The sequence below is a fragment of the Harpia harpyja genome, chromosome 17 (genome assembly GCF_026419915.1).
Source record: "Harpia harpyja isolate bHarHar1 chromosome 17, bHarHar1 primary haplotype, whole genome shotgun sequence".
Lineage (NCBI taxonomy): Eukaryota > Metazoa > Chordata > Aves > Accipitriformes > Accipitridae > Harpia > Harpia harpyja.
This window is the reverse complement of record NC_068956.1, coordinates 1,122,978-1,145,591: the sequence shown is the minus strand read 5'-3', so window position 1 is coordinate 1,145,591 and position 22,614 is coordinate 1,122,978. Positions and strand designations below refer to the sequence as shown.

The 22,614-nt window shown below is 63.6% G+C and overlaps 1 protein-coding gene across 2 annotated transcripts; it reads right to left on the bottom strand.

Annotated features, from left to right (window-relative positions):
* Window positions 1-5,042: 5,042 nt before the first annotated feature.
* Window positions 5,043-22,370, bottom strand: ARRB1 (arrestin beta 1). Of its 2 annotated transcripts, XM_052812686.1 has the most exons (16): window positions 21,988-22,368; window positions 14,171-14,201; window positions 13,030-13,090; window positions 12,086-12,130; window positions 11,290-11,486; window positions 10,318-10,377; window positions 10,130-10,197; window positions 9,357-9,492; window positions 9,185-9,269; window positions 9,024-9,096; window positions 8,394-8,531; window positions 8,096-8,179; window positions 7,644-7,667; window positions 6,504-6,574; window positions 6,146-6,197; window positions 5,043-5,307 (listed from the first exon to the last, which is right to left on the bottom strand). In XM_052812686.1, the coding sequence occupies exons 1-16, from the start codon at window positions 22,005-22,007 to the stop codon at window positions 5,196-5,198; spliced, it is 1,257 nt and encodes a 418-aa protein (XP_052668646.1). In that variant the 5' UTR covers window positions 22,008-22,368; the 3' UTR covers window positions 5,043-5,195. The 2 variants fall into 2 exon arrangements, with proteins under 2 accessions (XP_052668646.1, XP_052668647.1); XM_052812687.1 differs by lacking the exon at window positions 6,146-6,197 and having other exon boundaries at window positions 21,988-22,370.
* Window positions 22,371-22,614: the final 244 nt, after the last annotated feature.

The window sequence follows — 22,614 nt, the reverse complement described above, 5'->3', positions numbered from 1 at the left end:
TCTGGCCAGGGGCCTGGGAGGATTTCTGCCCTGGTGAGGGGTAGCTAGGAGGGCTCCTGGCTTTCCAGTCTCTCTACCTCTGCTATTGATTGTATTCCTGCCTGCTGTGGGAGAGCACAGTGTGCCCTTCCCCTGCACTGAGACCACTGGGTTTGAGTTTAGGACGTGGCTTTTCTTTTAGGACGTGGCTTTTCTTTTAGGACGTGGCTTTTCTGGCCCGAGGCTGGCACTAGGTACGGTCCCAGGAAGGGCAGCGTGTGGCTGATGGGTACACAGGCATGGAGGATTCCCCAAGCGGGATCCTGGTGCTTACGGGATCTTTTCCAATCACCCCTGGGAGCGGGAGATTTGGCAAACTGAGGTGAGCAGCTCCGCTGCTGCAGCTCCTCTCGGCTCCTCCACAACACGCGGTTTTTAGATGGAAACACCCACCGGGGTGAGGGTCTGGCCCTGGAGGAGGTGGGCTCTGAGGAGAGAGGTGACCACTGCAGTCTTCCCAGCAACCAAGGCTTTGCCTTCCTCGCCGTCTCCTTTGCAGGGCTGTGGTGGAGGAGCTGGCAAGCAGAAGCAGCAGGGCCAAGCCTGGCCCCATCCCATGTCATGGTGATGCAGGTAGTGGAAGCAAACTTGCTTAGCTTTCCAGAGAAGTGGGGCTTAAGCAATAGCACAGTTTGTACTCATCTAAACTTCCCCCTTTTTTTTTTTTTCTTTCCCAAAATAACTTAAGCCCGCTTGTCCAACTTGAACCAGATTTGACAGGGGACTGGAGATGTCCAAAATATTAAGTACTTGCAGCTGCCATAGAAAGGGATTAGGCACAGAGGAGGGATCTCCCTTTAAACGTGACGCTGGAGAACTCGCACTGGGTGGTAAGGGCATTTCTCCCAGAAATGCACCACGTGGACCTTCAGGCAAAGCCTGAATGTTTGACCAGAGAGTCCGGTTGTGTGACTGTAGGGACCGTGGCTTTACTGGAGCCAGATTTGGCCTTGGTGGGGAAGGTTGGGATGGCTCCTGCCCCCGGCACAAATGTTGATGCCCCCGAGATGGACCAACTTAAGGATGGTCTCTCCTTCCCCACAGCATCAGTGTGGCAAGAGGCAGCTCGCAGCTGCATTGGACATGGATGTGTCCAACCTCTGCTCTCCCTGGGACCTCGGAAAGGTCGTCCAGGACCCCCGTCTTCACTGAGGCAAGCTGCCCACAGAGCTTTCCTCTCTGGTTTAACCCCACGGCAAGGTATCGCAGCTAGGGAGAGCGAGCGGGCTGGACGTGCAGGGCTGGAGAGATGTTTCCCAGCAGGGAGCGGATCCAGAGCGGTGCTGTGGATGCTGGTCATGGCAAGCTGTGCTCTGGGTTTCTCCTCCCTTGCCTGGCAGGGGACAAGCCACATCCCTTCCCTGAGGGGCTGTCCCCCAATTCAGGCCCAGAAAATGGGGAGGTTATTTGGCCTATCCCCCAGTCCTGGCTCCTCCTGCTCCCCAGGGGGGATGAGAATCTCACGGCAGCATCAGCTCCCCGCTGCCTGCGTGCCAAGGCGGAGTGGTCCAGCCCTGGAGCTGCCGTCACGCTGCTCCACGGACATCTCCACCCTCCTCGCCATCCCTCCGGGGATGCCCACCCACTGCAGCGCTGGGCTTGGGCCGTGGACTTGAATGACACGCGGAGATGCACAGGCATTGCTGCGTCCTTCCGAGGAGAAGCAGGAGGTTTCAGGGCCTCCATCCTCACCGCTCTCCCCGGCTCCTTCTCAGCCCCTTGCTGGAAAGACACGATTTCAAACCGAGTGTGAGCCTGGGTTTTATTCTGCGGTGTGAGGCTTTGCACTGCAGCTACGGCGAGAGTCTCCTGCGCCCTAACAGAGCTTGTGAGAGCAGAGGGAAACTTAATGACACTATTTTGTGCTACACCAGGGGCTGGGAAGAGGCTGATGCTTGCAGCACCGCTGCCAACAGTGCTTTTGGAGGGTGTCTGGATGTTTTTAAGGACTGGGGACTTCTGCTTCGAGGCGTTGCGTTGCTCTCTAAAAGTGCTGGGCCGTATTTGTGGGGAGAATATCGGCACGGGCTGGCCTTGGCTGGATTTAACAGGGCGGTGCCTGTGTGTGCCCGTTCCCCCGGCAGCTGGAGCCTCCTCTGCTCCTTGAGAGGCTGGGACACCTCCCTTTGCACCGAGGGCCATCCAAATTGCCCTGTCCCATACGACAGTGACACAGGCATGGTATCCAGCTCTCGGCATCATCCCTGGGAGTCATGCCTCCCTTCTGCTACCCTGGATACAAATGCACAGCAGTGGAGAGACCTCGGCTTTTACAGCTGTCCGGCTGCTGCAGGAGGTTGGGTTTTATGATGAATGCTGCGATGGTTGGTCTTCCTTCATGCTTGTGGGCACCAGCTCCTGGATGTATCGAGCCCTGCAGTGCCAACCTTTAGGGCACAACTTCTTAAACCATCAGCTACCAGGAGTTCCTCAGCAGGACGCAGACCAGACATTGCTCATTTAACAAGGAGCTCGTTAGTCCGCCGTGCTCGCCAGGTACCGCGTGGCCTCGCATTTCGTTTCCGAAATCATGCCCAGTCCCTGCTGCGGGATACAGAAATCTTCGTCTCCTCCCTGGCTCCCATTGAAACATGTCTCTGCACCCCGGGTTGCGGGGGGAAGGCTGTCATCAGGGCAGCGATGGGGACAGGGGGGTACGGGGGGGCTCAGCAAAGCGGCCGCGAGCAGGACAGGAGCAGGATCCCCCGTGGTGGCCGTGTCCGTCTGCGCTGGTCTTTTAGGATGGCATCCCAGCTGATGGAGACACGCCGGCATTTCTGGGGCAGGGTACAGCCCGTCGTGAAGAGCGACGTGTTGGTTCGATGCCTTGCCCTGGATGTCTGTCTCTGCTGGCAGGGAGCCCAGGCAGGGAGGGCTGAAGCTGCGTTAGTCATTTCTCACCCAAATGACCCAAGATTTCAGATGTTAGCCGAGAGTGATGAGGGTGCTGGGGTGGTGGGAGCTGTGCGGATCATGCCTGGGCAGGCGGCTCTCCTGTGCTCCCCCCGCGTAAAAGACAGCTTGGTGCAAGTCTTGTGGCATTTTAGCATCGATTTGTGTGGTTTCTGCTGCAGCCTGAAGCTTGCAGAGCGCACACAGAGACGGGGACATTTGGTGTGAGCCGACGACAGAAGCCAAGCCGGCATTTACCCGCTGTGTCTGTGTGAGCTTGGAAGCCAGGACACAGCGGGGAGCAGGGGGGGCACGATGGCCAAAGTCTCCTCCAGCCGGACCAGAGGATCTGGGGGTTTCGGAGGGGCAGCTGAGGCAGACGCCGAGTCCCAGAGACCGGGCAGGGGTGTCCCAGCACCGACGCGCAGGCAGGCAGCAGCCGCAGGGGTGCTGGAAACGCCGGGGCTGGAGATGGGACACTGCTGGAGACTTACTTACATGTTAATGCATGAATAAATTAATTTGCTAGTGAGGAAACATGCAGCTGAGGACAGGAGCAGCAGGACCGTGAGATGCTGCGACAAGGAAATCTGCTCTCGTGAGTTTGCATTTGACTTGCTGGGGTGGGACAGAGCGGCAGAGAGGGGGGCGAGAGCTTCCGTACCCCCCCTGGCACCAAGATCGGGTGCCACATTGTAGAAGACCCCAGGACTGTGCCAGCTCCCCTGTCCTGAGCCAACAGAAGTGTCCAGGCGCTGGGACTCTTTTTTTTTTTTTTTTCTGAGTTTAATAAACTAGAATAATTTATTTGACAGAACACAGAAACATCACAGATATGGTGGAGAAACCAAAGAAGCAGGTATCCATGAACAGTACAAAGTAACCACTTTACAAAAAGAAGTACCACGCTGCCCATCAGCTTTACCCAAAAATAACAGGGGGGGGTTCAGCTCTGCATCCCCCCTGAACAGGGCGGGATGGAGCTAGCCCCACGGGTTGCTCTCAGATGACAACGCTGACCGCAACAGCACAATAAATAGTGAGAACGGCCTCTCGGGTGGTGGTGGGAGACCCGAGACCCCTGCAGACCCTGGTGGGGGTCTGTGGGGTGGGATGGGTCCCAGGCACCCAGCAAGGGAGCCCCAGGACGGGCACCGCCAAGCCAGGAGGCACAAGCATCTGGTGAAACACTGGTTAGGGTGGCAAACGCTGTGTTCCCCCTCCCCTCCCCACCCCCAAATAGGTGCTTGACCCCATGCAGGCACAGATCGGGGGAAAACATCAACCAGGGGAGCTCTGCAGCTTGTGGGGGGGCCAAAGCATCCCCGGTGTAACCCCGCTGGGAACGAGGTCGTTACGCCGTGACCCTGCTGTGGCTGAGAAGAGGCGTTTGCAGCCTCTTCCAGAGCAAGCATCGTGCAGCCGGCGGCACGGACCCACGGGGGGCTGCGCGTCCCCGCTGCCAGCTCCAAGTCCGCCGGCATTACCCGGCGACTCACGGCTCTGAGCTCGCTTCCTCCGGGGAGGCTGTACTGGTGTAAAAACCAACGCAGCTGAAGAATAAACCCCCGGGGTTGGCCGCTTTAGGAGGATTTGAGGGTAAGAGCAGGGGGAGCGATGCCCACCCATCTTGCCGGCTCCAAACCCCGGTGCCGGGTCGAACCTTTGCCGGGGAGCAGCTGGGCTCGGGTCTCGGGCAGGGTCCAAGGGTCAAAGCCAGGCTCGTGCATCCCAGGGAGGGAACGCATGCAGCAGGGCCAGACAGGAGGGGGACGAAGGAGGGGACGTTCGAGGTGCGCGGGTGCCCTTTCCCATGAGCAGGCTGCCTAGAAAAGACCCCCCCCCAGTTCTGCTGCAACCCACCCCCCCCCTTCCCTGTAGCAAACTGGTGTTGAGACTGGACTTATATAAAACACATAAAAGAGGCAGCTCATAGGAAAGGGCTCTGAGTGCAAGGGGGGAAGAGGCAGGGGGCTGGACGGGGAGCGGGGGGCTAAGGCAAGGGGTGCCGCGACCCCACAAACCCCCCCCCTTGCCTCCAGCACCCCTCCGGCCGTGCCCTGCAAGGGAAACAGCAGCTCTGGCAGCTGGATGAAGAGTGACAACACGGCACAGCTGGAAGGTTATAATTGCTGTCGCCATCAGGCGATCCATAGGCTCCCGGTACAGGTAGAAAACAAAATTAATAATTATACAAAAGAGAAGAAGCCTAATGCACGGGTGTTACTGGCGCGTGCCGGCCCGGCGAGCTGAGGGGGGCTCGCTTATCTGTCGTTGAGCTGCGGGGAGTTTGTCCGCTCCTCCTCATCCTCCTTGTCGTCCTTCATACCTTTGAGTCGCTGGCGGGCGAAGTCTTCAAACACAATGTCATCGTCACTAGCGGAGACACAAGGGAGAGGGGCTTTACGGGGGGGGGACGGGGTGCACGGCGAGACCAGGATTTGGGGGCACCCACAGCAAGGCTGTCCCGGCTCGCATGGCGAAGGCAGGCATGCTCCCACGTGCTCAATCCGCACTGCGGTATTTCAGCAGCTCAGGGGGCTCTTAAAACCCCATCCCTCAGCAAACAGCCTCGCTTTTCAAAGCTTTACCATTACTTGCCCTCTGCAGCCCCCAAAATGCCCCCAAAGAGGCGGCTGCCTCGGTGCTTGCTCGGTGAGCAAGCTGAGCAGCCCAGGAGCGATGTGTAGCCCGAGAGCGGTGGGGGCAGCTCCGCATCGGCAGCCCGCGGCATCACCGGGACTGTCCGCACCGTTCGCTCCGCTCCTCGGGAACCGCAGCCCCGCAGGGAGCGGCTGGGTTGGCGGAGCACTGCAAAAACCTCCCCAAACCACTAATTCCAGTACAAATGCAGAGCCGGGGATTAACCCAGTCGGTGCAACACGGCTGCAGCATCACCAGCCCCAGGGCATGCACCCCCATCCGTGGGGACACCCCCCCCCCCCGCCGGCCCCCCAACACATGATCCCGGCGGGTGCTTTCTTACTGCAGTTTCTCCTGTTTTTTGGAAAGCCGTGCAGGGAGATGGTGAGGGAGGAGAGAAGAGAGAGGGGCACGGCATGCGTTACGGGTTACACGTGCGGGGTTAGTTATTGTGTGCCGATCCCACGGCACAGCACAGCAGGTGTTAGTGGGTTAGGGGGGTGCCATGCAACCTCTGCAAATGCTTCGCGTCCCCACACAGACCCCGGGGGGGGGGGGGTTTGTCTCTTACTTTGTGTCAAGCTCTATCAGATTTGTATCTATGGGCGCTTCGTTCTCTGGAACTGAACAGAGGGAAGTATGGCACAGGGTTAGTCACCGCGGACACCGTCACTGCCGTCCCACCGGGTGGGTGCGACCCCCCCGGGGTTTGGCTGCACCGGGGCGATGGGGGCACCCCCGTGGTTTTAGCCCCAGCACTTGCTGCCCTGTGAATGGGTTACCATGGGCTCGAGGGGAGGCGAAAATCTCCATCGGGCACCGCGGCAGCCTCGCTGGCACGGATAGGGGAGCGGGCTGACCCCTCTGTGCCCCCCCCCCCACCGCCACCCCAAAGTGGGGCTGCCCCACACCCAGGGCCGGACACTCACCGTCCCGGTGTGCCGGTTCCTCCTTGGGTTTGGGATGCATCAGCGTGAAGGGCAGCTCCACCGCGACGTCGCTGCAAGAGATGCCGGGGTAAAGCACGGGGCTGCCTGCGTTTTGCAGGCAGAGCAGGGCAAATTTGGGGGGCGGGGGGGGGGGGGACACAGAACAGCATCCCACATTTCAGCTGCTGCGGAGACCACAAAGCCGGGCAAAAACCTGTATTATCCTCCACGTAGCCTCTTTACAACTATCGCGCTTCTTGCTTGAGCTTAACGCCGTGGTTTGGGATCAGCAGAACCCCCCCACCCCGGCTGCGGGGCTGGCAGCTGGGCCAGCCAGAGGGCACGAGGGAGGAGATCAGCGCAGCAAAAAAAAAAATCTGCCTTTTAACAGCTTAGCAGCAGCTGTGGATCCAAATCCCCCGGGTTTAGGCTGCGTGCCGGCGGCGCCATGTGAGCGGCAGCGGAGTCTGGGGCAACCCCGGCGCGGCGGGAGGGATGGAGGAGGTGCACCGAGTTTCCAAGTGCTCAGCGGGCACAGCGATGGCAGGGTGGGACAGCCCAAAGACGGCCCCGAGCTCCGCCGGGGATGGGGTAGGACAGAGCTCTGCTTCTTCCACCCGCAAGCGTGTTGCAGCGGGGGAAAAAGCTTGTTGTGTGTGTCAGCTACAGCCCCAGCGTCCCCCGGGAACGGCGAGTGGGGACGGGCAGGCGTGGGGAGCCGTGGGACCCCACGGGAGGGGAGCGATGTGAGGATGGAGACCGGGAAAGTCCCGGAGACTCTCCTCCCCACGGCCGGAGATGCTCAGCCCCAAGGAGCCACCTCCGTGCTCTGCTCACTGTCCCCACCAGCACCCATGGTCCCTTCTCACACCGGCCCCGCTGCTCTGGCACAGGGCAGGGGGGATGCAGGATCCGACCCCCGCCGACATCCCCAGCCCCACGACTCCTCAGCCCCACCACCCCGGCCCCATCTCTGCGGGCTGCCTGGCTTTTGGCTTCGGGTGAGCCGGTGACCCCAACGGCGGTGGCATCCCGAAGACAACTGTGGGGTCAGGGTGGCAGCGGGGGGGACCCAGGGGGTGCAACGGGGGGCTGCAGCAGCGATTCGGGGGTGTTCGGGGGGAGCGGTGCGAGCATTACCTGGAGGCGAGATCTCCCAGCAGGCTGGCATGGGTCAAAGGAGACAACACATTAGTCACCGCTCCCCAAGGACACACGACCCCCCCACCTTGTGTCCCCCCACGCTGCTGAGTCCCAGGGGAGGTTTGGGGGGGCGACGGGCCCCATCCACGGCACGGGAGGGCTGCAAGCAGGGCCCCATCCTGCAAAAGGGGCTGCGGCAAAGACAAGGGGGGAGCAGGGTTGTTGTATGGATTAATGACACCCCCCCCCCCCCCCCCGGCAATGGCCACACTGGTGTCACCAGAAAGGCCCACCTTGCCCAGAGCTGGGCTCTGCCACAGCTTCGCCATCCCACCCCCAGGAACCGCGCAGCATCCCGGGGGGGATGCGCCGAGGCCGGTCCCAAGCCCGAAGGAGAGAGCAAGGGAAGAGAGGGGGTGCAGGGTGGGGGGGTGGTCCCCAACACTCACCCTCCTCGTGACACCACCAGCTTCACCTTCACCTTGTAGGAGACGATAATGCCCAGGATCTCCTTGTTGGCTCCGTCTCTTAACCTGGAGGAAGGGGTAGGTGGGCATCAGCAAGGGGATGTCCATGGGGACCAGCCCCCCCATCCTCCTGAAGGCCCCCCCACCAGGTCTCCTCTACCCTGAGCATCACCCCTGGAGCAGGAGCTGGATGCCCACCAGGCTCGGTCCTCCCCCAAGCCCCCCCCAGCACTGCTGGAGGGAGCAGAAGACCCAGGGGGGTGTCGGGGGGGGGGCTCACAGTGTGCTGGAGGCCAGGTTGGTGTCCTCATGCTTGAGCTTGCCGTCCAGCGCCAGCCCCCGCTTCTCCCGGTTGTTGGCGAGGAAGGGGGTCAGGGTGTAGACTTTGCAGAACGTCGAGCTTGGGGCCACCATGTCGCTGGGGATGACAGCCACCATCAGCCAGAACCCCAGCTCCCCCCCAGCTCCGACAAACCCACCGGCCACCTTGGATATCTCCACCCCAGCCCGGGGAACATCTCCTTCCCAGGACCAGCCTGGAGGACATCTTCTTCCTAGCCCCAACCTAGAGGACATCTCCAGCCCCAGCCTGGTGAACATCTCCATCCCAACTCCATCCCAGCCCCAGCCTGGTGAACATCTCCATCTCAACTCCAGACCCAACACAGCAGACATCTCTGTCCCTGCCCCAGCCTGGAGTTCATCTCTGGCTGGGGGGGACGCGGAGGGTGACGTCCCCCAGGGTGCCATCAAAAAAAGGGTCTCCATCTCCCCGCTCCTCCCACCAGGACCCGCTTGCCAAACACAACATCCCACTGCTTTGAAGGTGCTGCATTGGGGCAGGAGTCCTCCAAGGCTCCTCTGAGGTCCCTGGGGCCCCTCGCGATGTCCCCGAGCAGCCGGTACTCACTCGGCGTCCTCCACGGCCACCGGGCACTTGTACTGGGCGGTGTTGAAGAGGCAGATGTCGGCGTACTGGCGCACTGGGGCGAGAGATGGAGACACAGGGGTCAGGGAGGGCCCCGTAGGGATGGGGACAGCAGCCGTGGGGGGCAATGTCCCGTTCCTCACCTGAGATTTTGATCTTCTTCACCGTTTTGTTGGTGTTGTTGGTGACATGGACGTTGACACTGATGGGTTCTCCGTGGTAGTAGATCTGTGGGGAGCAAAGGAGGGGGGACGGTGAGGTCCCCGTCCTTGCCGGGGTCACCCCACCGGTGTCCCCTCCCCGGTCCTTGCCCACCTCTTTGTCCAGGGACGCCTCGAGATGCAGCGGTTTGTCCGACATGAGGAACTGCCGGGTGGTCTCTGCCATGGGCTGGGGGCCGGGTCGCTCCGGCGCGTACTGGACCTTACGGATCACCAGGCGCACCGAGTTCCTGGGAGGAGACGGCGAGAGGAGAACCCAGGCGTCTGGCTGCCTGCAGGCACCTCTGCCCGCAGGCTGCCCTCTTTCTTGGCCCGTTTTGGGGTCAAATCCCTCTTTTCTTCTGGTCTGCTGGGTCAGGAGAAGGATGGCGTGGGAGGTCCCGGCTGGATGCCCAGCTCGCTTGGGCTGCAAGGGGGCAGCCCCACGGCTGTGCCAGCCTGCCTGCGTGGCCCCACGTCATGGCAGGGCTGGGCTCCTTGCCTACAGCATAGCCTTAGATGTCTCCATCCCAAACCCTAGATCATCTCCATCCCATCCCTACCCTGGAGAGCATCTCCATCCCATCCCTACCCCGGACAGCATCTCCATCCCACCCCCAGCCTGGAGAGCATCTCCATCCCAGCCCCAGCCTGGAGGACATCTCTGTCTCAGCTCCATCCTGGTGAACATCATCATCCCAACTCCAGCCCCAGCCTAGCAAATATCTCTGTCCCAGCCCCATCGTGGAGGACACCTCCATCCCAGCCCCATCTCGCCCACTGTGGGTAGCAAACTGGGGTGCCCCTTTCCCAAGACCGGGTCATAGCCCCAGCCAGCACCCCGAGGATGCTGCTCCCACCCAGGCTAGACAGATCCTCTCCGCTCACCTCTTGTGGATTTTCTCCTCCAGGTTCTCCGCACAGAAAGCTTTGACCTCGTAGTCCACGCCGCAGGCCTGGAGACCAGGAGGGGGCAGAGAAGGAGACAGAGAAACCCCTTTGCACCCCCCCAAAAGGTGACCCCAACCAACAGCCGGTCACCACTGCCCGGTGGCACAAGGATGGGTGGAACTTACCTTCCCCGTGTCCTCCGGGCCCGGCTGCAGCGTGACGGAGCAAGGCAGGTTGGGGGGGATCTGGAAGGGAAAGGGGGGGTTAGGAGCGGGGCTGGGACCCCCATCCACGAGCCAGCTTTTTGCCGTAGAGATCCACGGCATCACCCACTCAGCTGTGGGGCTGGGCACTGCATCCCCTCCCGGTGCCACCCCAGCACCGGCACCGGAGCCAGGATTTTGCTGGTGCTGCCAGCATTGCCCCTTCCTGCCTGTTGTGGGGGAGGACAGCCAGGAAGGATTTCCTCATTTTCCTAATTGCATTTCCTAATTGCACGGTGCCCTTTTCCTTCTGGCCATATTTCAACCCAAGTCCCGCTCCAAATCCGTCCTGGGCAGCGGCTCGGCCTCGCCAGACCCAAACCCTGAAGGGTTAGGAAAATCTGTGGGCTTGGTGTTGGGTTTTTTTGTTAATCTGGAGGATTTGGAGGAATTAAGATTGTTTCACTGGGGCTCAGGGATGTTTGCGACCCTGCAGGGCTCAAGCCTGGAAAATGCCACCGGGTCCCCCCCGGCCCCAAGGGGAACGGGGGCGGCTGCTGTCGCCAAAGCTGCACCAGGAAATTTGGGGTGCAGGAGCACAAAATGGGGGTTTATCCCCCCCCCACTATTCCCTGCCGGAGCTGCCCAAGCCTTGCTTTGCTTTGGGGGAGCACCCCAGGTTGGTGTCACTGCCCCGGTCACACTCAGGGCATGGACCCACTGTGCCAGCATGCACCCCGTGCCTCAGTTTCCCCACTGGTGGCTGCTTTTTGCTCCCGAGTTTTAAGATCCACTAACAAAAGCTGCATCTTCATCACGGGTGGCAGCATCTCACCCCCAACCATGACCCTACGGGGCCAGAAGGGACCCCGATGTCCCTGAGGGGGGGGTCACCATCCCCTCCAGCAGCAAGGGAAGAGCCCCCAGCAGCATTGCCACCCGCTGCCACCCTACCTCGAAGGTGAAGGGGTAGGCATGCTCGCCCAGCTTCTTGATCAGCCGCTCCTGCAGCCGCGTCAGGGGCTTCTTCTCCTCGGGGACCGGGGGGAAGGCCTGGGCATTGGCCACGAAGAGGTCCTTGCGGAAGGTCAGCCCCAGCACATCCAGATCCTCGCGGCCATAGCGGAAGGCGCAGGTCAACGTCACAAAGACTGGGGAGGGCGACAAGGGGTGGAGGTTGGTGGCAGGGCGGCATCAGGGCGCGGTGGTATCGTGGCATGGAGCATCATGGTGTGGTGGTATGGCGTGGTGGCATCATGGTGTGGTGGCATCACGGCATGGTGGTATCATGGCATGGGGCATCATGGTGTGGTGGTATCATGGTGTGGGGGCATCATGGTGTGGTGGTATCATGGTGTGGGGGCATCATGGTGTGGTGGTATCATGGTGTGGGGGCATCATGGTGTGGTGGCATCATTCCGTGGTGGTATCATGGCATGGGGCATCATGGTGTGGTGGTATCATGGTGTGGGGGCATCATGGTGTGGTGGCATCATGGCTCATCCCGGTCCCACCAGCACTGGGAAGTGGTGGTGGCTCCCAGGAGGTGCCATGGTGGGGAGACGGGGATGCAGCCCGGGCAGCAGCCAGACGTGCCTTGGGGTGCCCACCACAGGAGCCCCATCCTCTGCAGGACAGGGCACCCACCGTGGGGACAGGGGGCTGGAAAACGTCACCCAAGGGCCCAGAGATGCCAACGCACAGGGACACCGGCCGTCCCCTGCGGTGGTGCCACGCAGCGAGCCGTTACCTTTTCTCTCCTTCAGGTACTCGGGATCCACCAGCACCACTCCGTCTGCAAGGGAAGACCGCAGCGTCAGGGGACACGCCGGCAGGGACAGGAGGGGGACATGGCGGGGTTGGGGGGGACACGCTGGCAGGACTGGGGGGGGACACGCTGGCAGGGTCAGGGGGACATGCCAACTGGGTCAGGGGGACGCGCTGGGATGGTTAAGGGGATGTGGCAGCAGGGTCGGGGGGCATGCCAGCAGGGTTGGGGGGGGGGACGTGCAGGGAAGGTTGGAGGGGACACGCTGGCAGGGTTAGGAAAGGACACGCCAGCAGGGTTAGGAGGGGACGTGTGACATATAAAAGGTCCCCTTTATACAGAGAGGCATCACCTCAGAGCCACCAGCCAGAGCTGGGTGGGGGACACGGTGGCGGGAGGGGGACAGGCTGCACCCGCTGCACCCAGGGGACAAAGACAGACACGGGGGGGGGCCGCGCCAGGGACCCCGGGAGCCCCGCGGTGCCCAGCTCCTCATGTGCAACCAGCCATGCGCCTGCCACCGGAGACAGATACATCTCAATATTTATGTATTTTTTTTATATTTATATATCTATTTAAAGCCTTCTCTCTGCAGGATGAGAGATAGGGGGGATTCGGGCTCTGCCTCCCGAGGTAATTAATCCACGGAAGCTGCAGGCGTCTTAAATGAGTAATAAAACAGGACTATTATTCAAAACCGGCTGTTTTCTGACGACTCTGGCGCGGGTGCTTCTCCAGCGGCTGTCCCTTAGGGATGCAGCCGCTGCCAGTGGATGGGGACGTCCTCAGGGCATCTCCCAGGGGGGAGTGCCTGCTCCCCAAAAACCCTTCTTCCCACTCACAGAGGCTCAAGCAAGCCCAGCCCACCCCGGCACATCCCCCCACCCAAACTGAGTTCCCCCCCCCACCTCCCCGGCCCCACATACCCACGGGATCCACCACGTCGATGTGATCCACAAAATCCCTCTTTCCCAGGTAGACGGTGAGCTGCGGGGAGGGATGGAGGGGGGGGTCAGGGATGCCCGGAGCAGCCCCCCGGGCTCCCGTGGCCAGATCCGTGCTGGCAGAGCTCCGGGGGGTGTCCTGGGGTCCCCCCGCCTGGTCACCACCCACTGGGGTCCATCACCCCCATGGTCCCCACGTGGCACCCCATCCCTGCAGCACCCAAAAGCCAGCCCCCCCCGCTCCCAGCTTCAGTCTCAGGCAAAGCCTGGACCCCCCCGCCCCCCCGATGTCCCCAGACCTGGTGGCATCTGGAGGCACTTGGCATTTGGGGACATTTGGGTTAAGGTCAAGCCTCAGCTGGCACCCCACGGGCTGAGCCCCACGGCATCACCCTCCCGACTTTCTCCTGATGGGGAAACTGAGGCACGGGACACAGACGCATCAATCACTCAAGGGTCAGCAGGAGCATCCTCCCCTGGGAATGCCGGGAGATGCCGGGTGTGATGGAGAGGACCACCAACTCCAAGCCGGGAACGAGCCCCGGTGCCAGCGCACGCTGCCGCCGGCTCGGACAGTTCCCGGCTCACCGGCTTGGCATCCCTGGCACCAAATCGGATTTGCCTCCCACCGCACAGCCCCTGCAATCCCAGCCGGATCCCGGCTGGAGCTGGTGAGTTCCCGACCCCGGCCTCATCCCGTTAGGTGATTGAATAAATAAGCCTTTCCCTCCAGTGCAGGGCAGGCAGGAGCAGGCAGCTGCCAGGCAGGGGGTTACACTGCCAGACCCACGCTGGGGCTGCCTAAAAACCCCACGGGCAGGGCTGCCTGCACCCCGGCACCCATCCGCTCAACCCCATGGGGGGGCTGCAGGCAGCTCCATCACCGACTGAACCCCCTGACCTTGGGCAAGCCCCCCCCTCAACCCCGCCGTGCCTCAGTTTCCCTTCCTGCTGGCATGGCAGGATGCTCAGGCAGCAGGCAGCTTGCAGGGCATCTTTGGGTACGTGCCTGTCCCCCGCTCCTCGCTGTGCTTGCAGGGTTTAGGGGGGGGTCACCCCAGGAAGCACCGGCTCCCCCCGCTTCCCCCCCATCTCCCCAGGGAGCCACCGGCCTCCCACTTACCTTCCCGTTGGGACTGGCTTTCTTAAACACCCTGCAACAAGAGCAAAGGGAAGGGGGGGGGGGGGTTAGCGGCTGGGGCAGGGGGCACCCATGGGTGCTGCGGGATGCGTTTCCATCACGCCAGGGCAGCACCGGGCAGGCGATGGTACCTGACCCCATAGGGTACGGGACGCACGATGCCCGGCTCCGGGCACAGAGTGAGGGGATCTGACCCTATATACCATAGGGGAGCACAGCCAGCCTGCTCCCGGCCCCCATATGGCACTGGGGAGCGGGACGGGACGCCCAGGGGCTGCACGGCTCTGCCGCTGGGCAAGGGGCTGGGAGAGGAGCAATGCAAGGTGCAGAGCAAGGTGCCACGCAAAGGCACGAGTCATGGAAGATGCAAGGTGCCCTGCAAAGACCCTGCCGTGCAAGGTGCCGTGCAAGGTGCTGCACAAAGGCCCTGCTGCGTGAAGCCAGGCTTTCTGCAAGCTGGGGAACAGCACGGCAGAGGGGCAGCCCCCCGGCAAGCTGCACAGCCCCCTGCAACCCCGTTGGGTGCCAGGATCTGGCCGACCCTCGGCATCCTGATGAATGAGCAGGAGCAGCCGCTGCCAGCGCCCTGCTCTGGAAAACAGAGGTGTCGGGAAGCCAGCACAGCGTATCGCATGGGGAAGGCGCCCAGATACCACCGTGATGGGCAGCAGCCCAAAGCCCGCAGGCTGCAGAGCTGCATCCCAGCACCCAGCTGCCTTCCAGCACCTTCCTCGCTCTTTATGGCTTTAATTTGTTTCTAATTACCTGAAAGTAAATTAAAAATAAGGTTTGCGCCGCACACACGGATATTAAAAAGGGAGTTGGGGTGAGGCTGCATCGAGGCGCGGCAGCTCCCTGGGGATGGGGACGAGCCCTGCGGGCGCGCGGGGAGCTGGAAGCAGCATGGGACCACGGGGGCACATCAGCCAGGATGGGGCCACCCCGAGGGATGACCCCCCCCCCAGCACATTTGCACCCGCTCTGGCTGTGGGGTGACGGTCCCCACCGTCACCTCTGCCCCAAGGGACGTGGAGCACACGGATGGATCCCAAAGCCACCGGAGAGGCGAGGAGAGATGGGGGGTGCTCCTGTCCCCGGGGCTTTTCATCCATCCTCCATCCCAAGGGCCACCCTGCACTGTAGGAACAGCCCCCAGGCATCCCCTTTGCCCCCCCAAATCCCTCTGCAAGACCCCACGGAGCTGTGGGGGAAGGACGTGGGTCCAACATGCCACCGCGGCGTTGCAAGTGCCGGGAAAGCCAGAGCATCCCCAGTCTGCCTGCTGCAGGCAGGGAGCAGGCAGGGGCAGGCAGGGCTCGCTTGCCCGGCACTGCCTGATTTCAGAGACTGTTCAGAGCCTGCCCTGGCACGAAGCCACCCATAATGGGTTCTCCTCGGATAATCCCTCCTCGCCTTTAAATTCCATTAAAACCATCCGGGAAGATTAGTGACGGCGGTTTGGGCTGGGAAAAACAATTCCCAGGGCGGCTGCTCGGCTCTGCCGAAATACCAGGGGCTCCTCCAGGCGCTGCCGGGATGGACCCTCACCCCACGGCCAAGGAGAGCTGCCGGCATCCCGCTGCCTGCGTTTGCCTGCACCCCGCCGAGGGGCAGGCAGGCAAAGCGGCAGCCGGTGGGTTTGCTCGGCACAAGCAGGGAATTAAAACAGAGCGGTGCCGGTTCGGGTCAGGTCCAATACACCCGAGCCATAATCCTGGTGATGGGGTGGGATGCACCGGGCTGCCACGGGCACCGCACCGGGGTACGTGTGGGCACACGCCGGGGAGGGTCCTGGCACGGCTCGGTCCCTGCACCGAGCACAGCCTTGGCAGGAGCATCCAGGGTCCTGCTGCCCGTGCCGGGGTGTCCCTTGTCCCCACGCCAGGGCCATCCTCATCCTCATGCCTACATGCCAGGGTGACCGACGTCTCTAAGCCTGGGTGCTGGGGTGACCCTCAGCCATGTCCACGTGCCACAACGACCCTCACCCCTGTGCCCACGTGCTGGGGTGGCCCTCGCCCCCGTGCCCACGTGTGGGTCCATGCAGGAGGGACAGCAGTGCCAGGAGCACCCCGAGTGCCAGCAAGCCCCAGCACCAGCCTCAGTGGTCCAGCACAGCACCGGCATTCGGCACAGCACGGCACAGCCCTGGGCTACCGGGGACATTCATCCCGCTGCTCCCGTCATGCCATGTCACCCAGCAGGCATCACTGCCAAGTCCCTGGCCAGGGAGCAGGATGCGGCCCCGCCACGCAGGCACGGGGAAGCGGTGTTGCTCCTTCAGGGAGCAAATTTCCACCATCCCTGAAATCCTAGGGAGATTCCAGGAGGTGGCTGGGATTCCCGGGACCAGAGCCGCTCTCCCCAGCCCTGACAGGGAAGGGGCTCAGCGCGGAGGAGATTTCCTCTGCTGGAGACACAGCAACTGGGAAAAGTGGGGAAAAGGGGGGATTACTGAAATTCAACATTCCCTCTGAGCAAAAATGCCTGGTTCTGCTGGGAAAGGGCCCTTCCTTCATCTGCTTCCAGCCCTGCCGCCTTCTCCGGCAGCAGCTCCCATGCCAGGGAAGCCCAGGCAAGAGGAGGAGGAGGGCAGGGGGCTGGGCTGGGTGCTCCGGCAAATCCCCGGCATCACCCACTCCAGAGGTCCGGCTATCGCACAAGGACTGGGGGGTTGGCTGGGGGGGCTGGGAGAGGCTGGGGGGGGGCGGCCCGCATCCCCACACTTATTCCCTTGTCCCCAGATGAGCCCCAGGAGATGACAAGGGCTGTTGATAAATCCTCTCCCAGGCACATAAACACTCAGGACAACCCGCAGGCTGTCCCAAAACAACCGGGAACGTCGGGAACATCCCGCTGGCCCTTCCCGGGTGGCCTCTCCTCGGGATGGTGGTGGAGGGGGGGGGGGTGTTGAGTTTTCCCAGCCGAGATGGGAGAGCTTTTCCACGGGCGGGATGCTCGGCACGAGGGTTTGCCGGCACCTCGGTCCCCGGCGTGCAGGGCGAGGGCCGGATCCTGCGCCGGCGCGAGCAAAGCCGGCGTTAATGGGAACGCTGCTGCAATTAAATAAATGGGGGGGAATAAAGGGCCTGGGCTCATCAGGGAAGGGCGGCAGTGCTGTTACTCAGCATTTCGCCTTCCCCACAATTAATTAATTAATTGTTTTTTAAGGCCATGGGGGGATCAGAGCACCCAGTCTCGAGAGCTGGGGATGGAGGGGGCGATGCCATCCTCCTGAGAGCCCGGAGCAATTAACAGGGGGATTTTTCTGGGTAATTAATGAGGCGTTACATAAAAGCAGGGTGGGGAGCATCCTCTGCCAGCCTGTCACCCCACATCCCCCCCACCCAGGGACCAGCACCCAGAGGAGACCCCAGAGACGGCTCACACCGGGGCCAGCGCAGGGAGGTTTCGGCGTGCCGGATCCTAACCCCAAGCCGTGCCGGGAAGCCCCGAGAAACGCGGCCAAAGGATGGAGGCTCAGCCGATCCCACTGCCAGGACCCCCCCAGGGATGCTGGAGGGGGGGCAGGGAGGGAGCGGCGATGCCTCCTGCCCATCCCTCGTTACACAAACGAACCCGCTAATGAACCCCGGCGAAGGCGAGATCGATGGCGGGTGCTGCAGAAGTGCCGAGCAGGAAACAATTACTCACCGCTCCTCCCCGGCATCGCCGGCGTCCACCCATGCTGGCCGCACGCCGGGGGGGCAAGGACCCCACGCAGCCCCACGCTGTGGGTGCAGGAGCCCCGCAAAACCCCGTGCTATGGTGCAGAAGCCTGGGGTTGGCTATGGGTGCAGGAGCCCTGCGTGGACCCATGCCACGGGTGCACAAGCCCAGGCTGGCCCCACATTATGGGTGCAGGAGCCTGCAGTGGCCCCACGCTGTGGGTGCAGGAGCCCTGCACAGCCCCACGTTACGGGTGCAGGAGCCCCACACAGCCCCACGCCGTGGGTGCAGGAGCCACGCGTGGCCCCGTGCCGTGGGTGCAGGAGCCCAGGCTGGCCTTACGCCGTGGGTGCAGGAGTCTGGGCTGGCCCCACGCCGGGGGGGGCAGGAATGTGGGGTGACCTCACGCTATGGGTGCAGGAGCCCGGGTTGCCCCCCCCCCAGAAAGACCTCCACGGCCGCGCATCCCGACGGCCAGCTCTGTCCGAAAGCACCCACGGGAGCAAGCGGGGAAGGTGGCACGCGGGGACACGGTGGCCTCCCGCGTTTCAGCATCCGCTCGACGTCGGGGGGGACCCTCGCCCGCTGCCGGATCCGGAGGGAGGGAAGGAGGAAGCGCTGAGCCTTCCCTCCCCCTCCAGCCCTTCCTGGTGTCGAAAGGCCGGAGACACGAGGCAGGAAGCCGCCGCCGTCGCTGCCCGTCGGTGATTTCCAACCCACGGTGGCCCCACGCCGTGGGCCGGTAGCCCCGGTGCCCCCCGAGCCCCCCGGCACGCTGCCGCAAGGCCGAATCCTGCTCTCCTGCCCACCCTGCCCTCTCCCTGCCATTGATCCGGTACCTTAATGAGCTCGTTAGGCACACGTCCGGGGGCTAACGATCGCTTTATTTGGTGGCTGATAATTGAGTGGGGTCCGTTTGATCTCTGTTGGGAAGATTTATGAGGATTTGATTCCTCGGGGCATCGGAGCGGGGTCTGACGGCAACGCCATCGATTGCCTTTGAACTTGGGGCAGAGGAGCCAGCGTTTTCACTGGCTCTCACGCTAATGGGGCCGGCGGGCAGATCTAATTAGCCAGAGCCGCGTTAGAAGGGACCTCCGGGGATAACGGAGCCGCCAGCAACCACATCACACACACTGGCATAACCCCGCGACGGCGGCCGGTGGCTCCGTGCCAGCCGTGCCGGGATGAGCCCGGAGCGCCGTACCAGCCGATCCCAAAGCAAGAGCATCCCACGGGCCGAAGGCTGCATCCCGCATCCCCGTTGGATCCCCACTGCGTCCCCGCTGCATCCCCTGCCAGGCTCGGTGGCAGCATCCCCCGGCGGGGTTGGAGCTCCGCCGGCTTCCTTGGCAGGGAAACGCCTTGGCTGTGGGATCCGGGATGTGTCTGGATCCTGCTGTTATTACCAGAGTTTGTTCTCCAAACAACAGCCAGGAAGCAGGAGTCTCCCCTCCCGGGCCACCTTCCAGGGCTCCTTCTCTTTCTAACGGAGATCCCTGTCCCACTCCCGGATCCTACAGCTTCATCCAGAGGGATGCACAGGATGCCAGGACTGCAAAGCACCCCCGGGGACTGGTTGGTCCCGGAGTGGTTTGATGCTGCAGAGGGGCAGGATAGGACCGTGGGGCCAGGGGGATGGGTGCGGAGGGATGCCCGGTGCCAACCGAAGTGGGCTCTGCCACGCCGGGACCACCACAGTGCTTCCCCAGCTCCAGCTCCAGCTTTGTCTCCACTGACCACTGGGAAACCACCCTCAGCCGCAGCTCAAACCACAGGCCACCGGCCGAGCATCCCACTGGACCACGGAGGCCAGCGGGTGCCTGTGGGGCTGCGGCCAGCCCGGCTGGGTGCTGGGTGGGAAGAGCTGGGGGGGTGATGTGTGTTTTTTGGAGAAGCTGCAAATAATTAGGCGATGTGTTCGGCGGCGGCCGGGGCTGGCCCGGTCCCCGGCGGTGCCAGCAGCCACAAACTCGCCTGTTTACTCCACCGAGCCACTTCCTCCGGCTCTTCCCACCGCGGGGCTTTGAAGGGGGCTTGGCAGGAGGCTGGGAACGGCGGCACGATGACGCATGGAGCCGCAACGGCCGAGCCCCCGAGCACCCCACCAAACCCGGGGACGGCTCCTGCACCCCGCGCTCGGGGTTCGCCTGCACCCTGGATGTGATCTTCACCCTGCGTGGAGCACCCAGGGCCATACCGGGAGCAGGGTGACCCCAAACCTTGTGGCACCGAGGCCGGTCGGTGGCAGACGTGGAGATGTGACCCCCAAGAAAAGTGGGGTGGCCCCATGCTGGCACCGGAGGAATCAACAGAAATGATGCTTTTGGGGTATCTGATGGTAAATCAGCTCCCACGGCCGAACCCCCCGACCCTTCTCTGGTGGCTTTGGGATGAATCCGAGTGGATTTGGGGTCGGAGCTCTGAAACGGAGCCGAAAGGAAGATGGGGAGCGGGGGGAGATTTGTCAGCCTAATTCCGCCCCCCCAGCTCCCTCCGTACGCGCTGCGTGGGCAGGGATCAGCTCATGCCTCTCCTGCCTGCACGCCTGCCCGCGGTTGCTGCCAGCCTATGGGAATGCCGCTTGCCCGAGCTCCCCCAGGCACCCGAAAATCTCCCAGCGCCGAACCAGCAGCATCCCAGGGATTCCCCAGCTTTGCTGCTGCGAAAGCGGGGCTCTTCCCCCGGCCCCCCAACTCTGGGGGGCTGCTCGCCTGCTCCAGGGGTGCAACGCGCCGGTTCTCAAGAATTAGGGATGCTGAGCCGGGGGAATGCGGATGCTGTTGGCCACGGCTGGGGCAGCAGCACCCGAGCAGCCCGTCTGGCAGCGATGACCCCCCCAATGCTGGAGGTTCAGCGGGAGCCCCCAAATCCTATCCTGCCACCCTGAAACGCTGCAGCGTTTCTGGAAGGTTCTGCCAAAGCAGGGCCGGACCCCCTCGTCCTTCCCTCCTGCCGTAGGGCATGGCGGTGGCATCGGCTGCACCGAAGCCCCCTGGTCCTGACGCCCAGGTGCCACGGCGGGGGGGACCGAGGGGAGGGCAATGCCACCCCCCTGCCTGCCCGCCAGGGTTGGGGGTGAGCAGGAGCACCCCTAAGTACCTGGCCCTAAATAATTAATGACGGGGAGGCCCAGGGGACAGAGAGCTGTCAGAAAGGGATCAGGGTGACGGATGGCACTGAGATGGAGCATTAGCCCCTTGGCCACCCCACCACGACAGCCAGAGCCAGCTGGGGAGGGGGTGTCACGGGAGACACCCCCAGACCCTCCCCAGAACCCCCATGCATGGGCTGGTGGGGGGGGTCACCGGGCTCTCCCCCGAGGTCCCGAAATCCCGGGGTGGGCACCTCCGCGGGTCCCTGTGTTCGCCGCAACCATCTTTGCCGTGCTCCACGCCCAGGGCCCTGGGAAACGCGGGGCGGCCGGAGGGTCCCCATCGGCACGGGGGTCCCCACAGGCTGGCTAGCCATCGTGGTGGCTCCCATGGGACCAAGGCATGGCATGCCGTCGTGGTGCCCGCGCCTCCAGGCCCGGCATGTGCTCCCAAAAATGCTGGGGAGAGGGGGGGGGGGGGGGGGGCACACCAGGGGCTGGCTCCTGGGGGTCACTCCAGGCTCCCACCTGAATCATGAGTGGGAAGAGCTGGGGTGACCTCCCCCCCGCCCCCCAAAAAACCATCCAGGCTCCAAATCAAGATGGGAAAAGAGCGATAACGCCTCCGAGCACCCACCTCAGACCCACGGCTGGGCAGGGGTGCGGGCAGGGGTGCAGGACCCTCTCCCCAAGCCTGCGGGTCCCGTCCCCCGTGTCGTGTCCCGTGTCCGTCCCCCCCCCGCGCCGGCCTCAAGCCCTCGGCCGGGATGCAGCCGCTGCCTCCCACCTCGCACCCCAGCAGCCGGGGGACCCCGGTGGGGACCCAGGGGACCCTCCGTCAGCCCCGGCCAGCGGTGGCCAGATGTTGCCCGCAGCTGGGGCCGGCAGTCCCGGAGGGGCTCCGTAGAGGCAGGCGGCGAGCAGGCAGCGCTGAGACGGACGGCGTTCCGGGATCCCCCGTCCCCCCCTGCCCCGTCCCCGGGGCTGCTCACCCCGCGGTGCCTCCCCCCCCCACTCCCCGCCCCGGCCCACTCACCGGGTGCCTTTGTCTCCCATGGCCCCGCCGATCCTCCGGGCGGCTACAACCGGGAAACGCCGACCGGGCTTGGAAAATTACTGGCTGGTTGGTGGAGGGGAGAGGCGGCGGCGGGGCGGGCGCTGGGCCCGGTACGGCCCGGTACGGCCCCGGGGGTGGGGGGGGGCGCGGATACGCTCGGCTCCCCTCGGCTGCGCTCGGTTCGGCTGGGCTCGGCTCCGCTCGGCTGGGTTCGGCTGTTTTCGGCTGGGTTCGGCTGGGCTCGGCCCGGCTCCGGTGCGGGCGCTGCCGCCGCCTCCGCCCGCCCCCGAGCGGCGCGGCCCCCGGGGCGGGGGGCGGCGGCACGCGCGGGGCCACACGCGCGGGGAAGGCGGGGACACGCACGCACGGACACGGACACGGGGGGGGGGGGGGGGGAATGTGCGCGCGCGGGTACAGAGGGGGAGGTGCGCCCCCCCGTGCCCGCACAGGCACAAGGCGGAGGGAGGGGCTGCCCCGCGTGCACCGGGGCGCGGCGCGCGCGATCACGCGCAGGTGCGCGCACACGCGCGCGGACGCCACACACCCACGCGCACCCCCGTGTGTGCACGCGCAGAGGGAGGGAGGTGTGCGCGGGTCCCCCCCCCC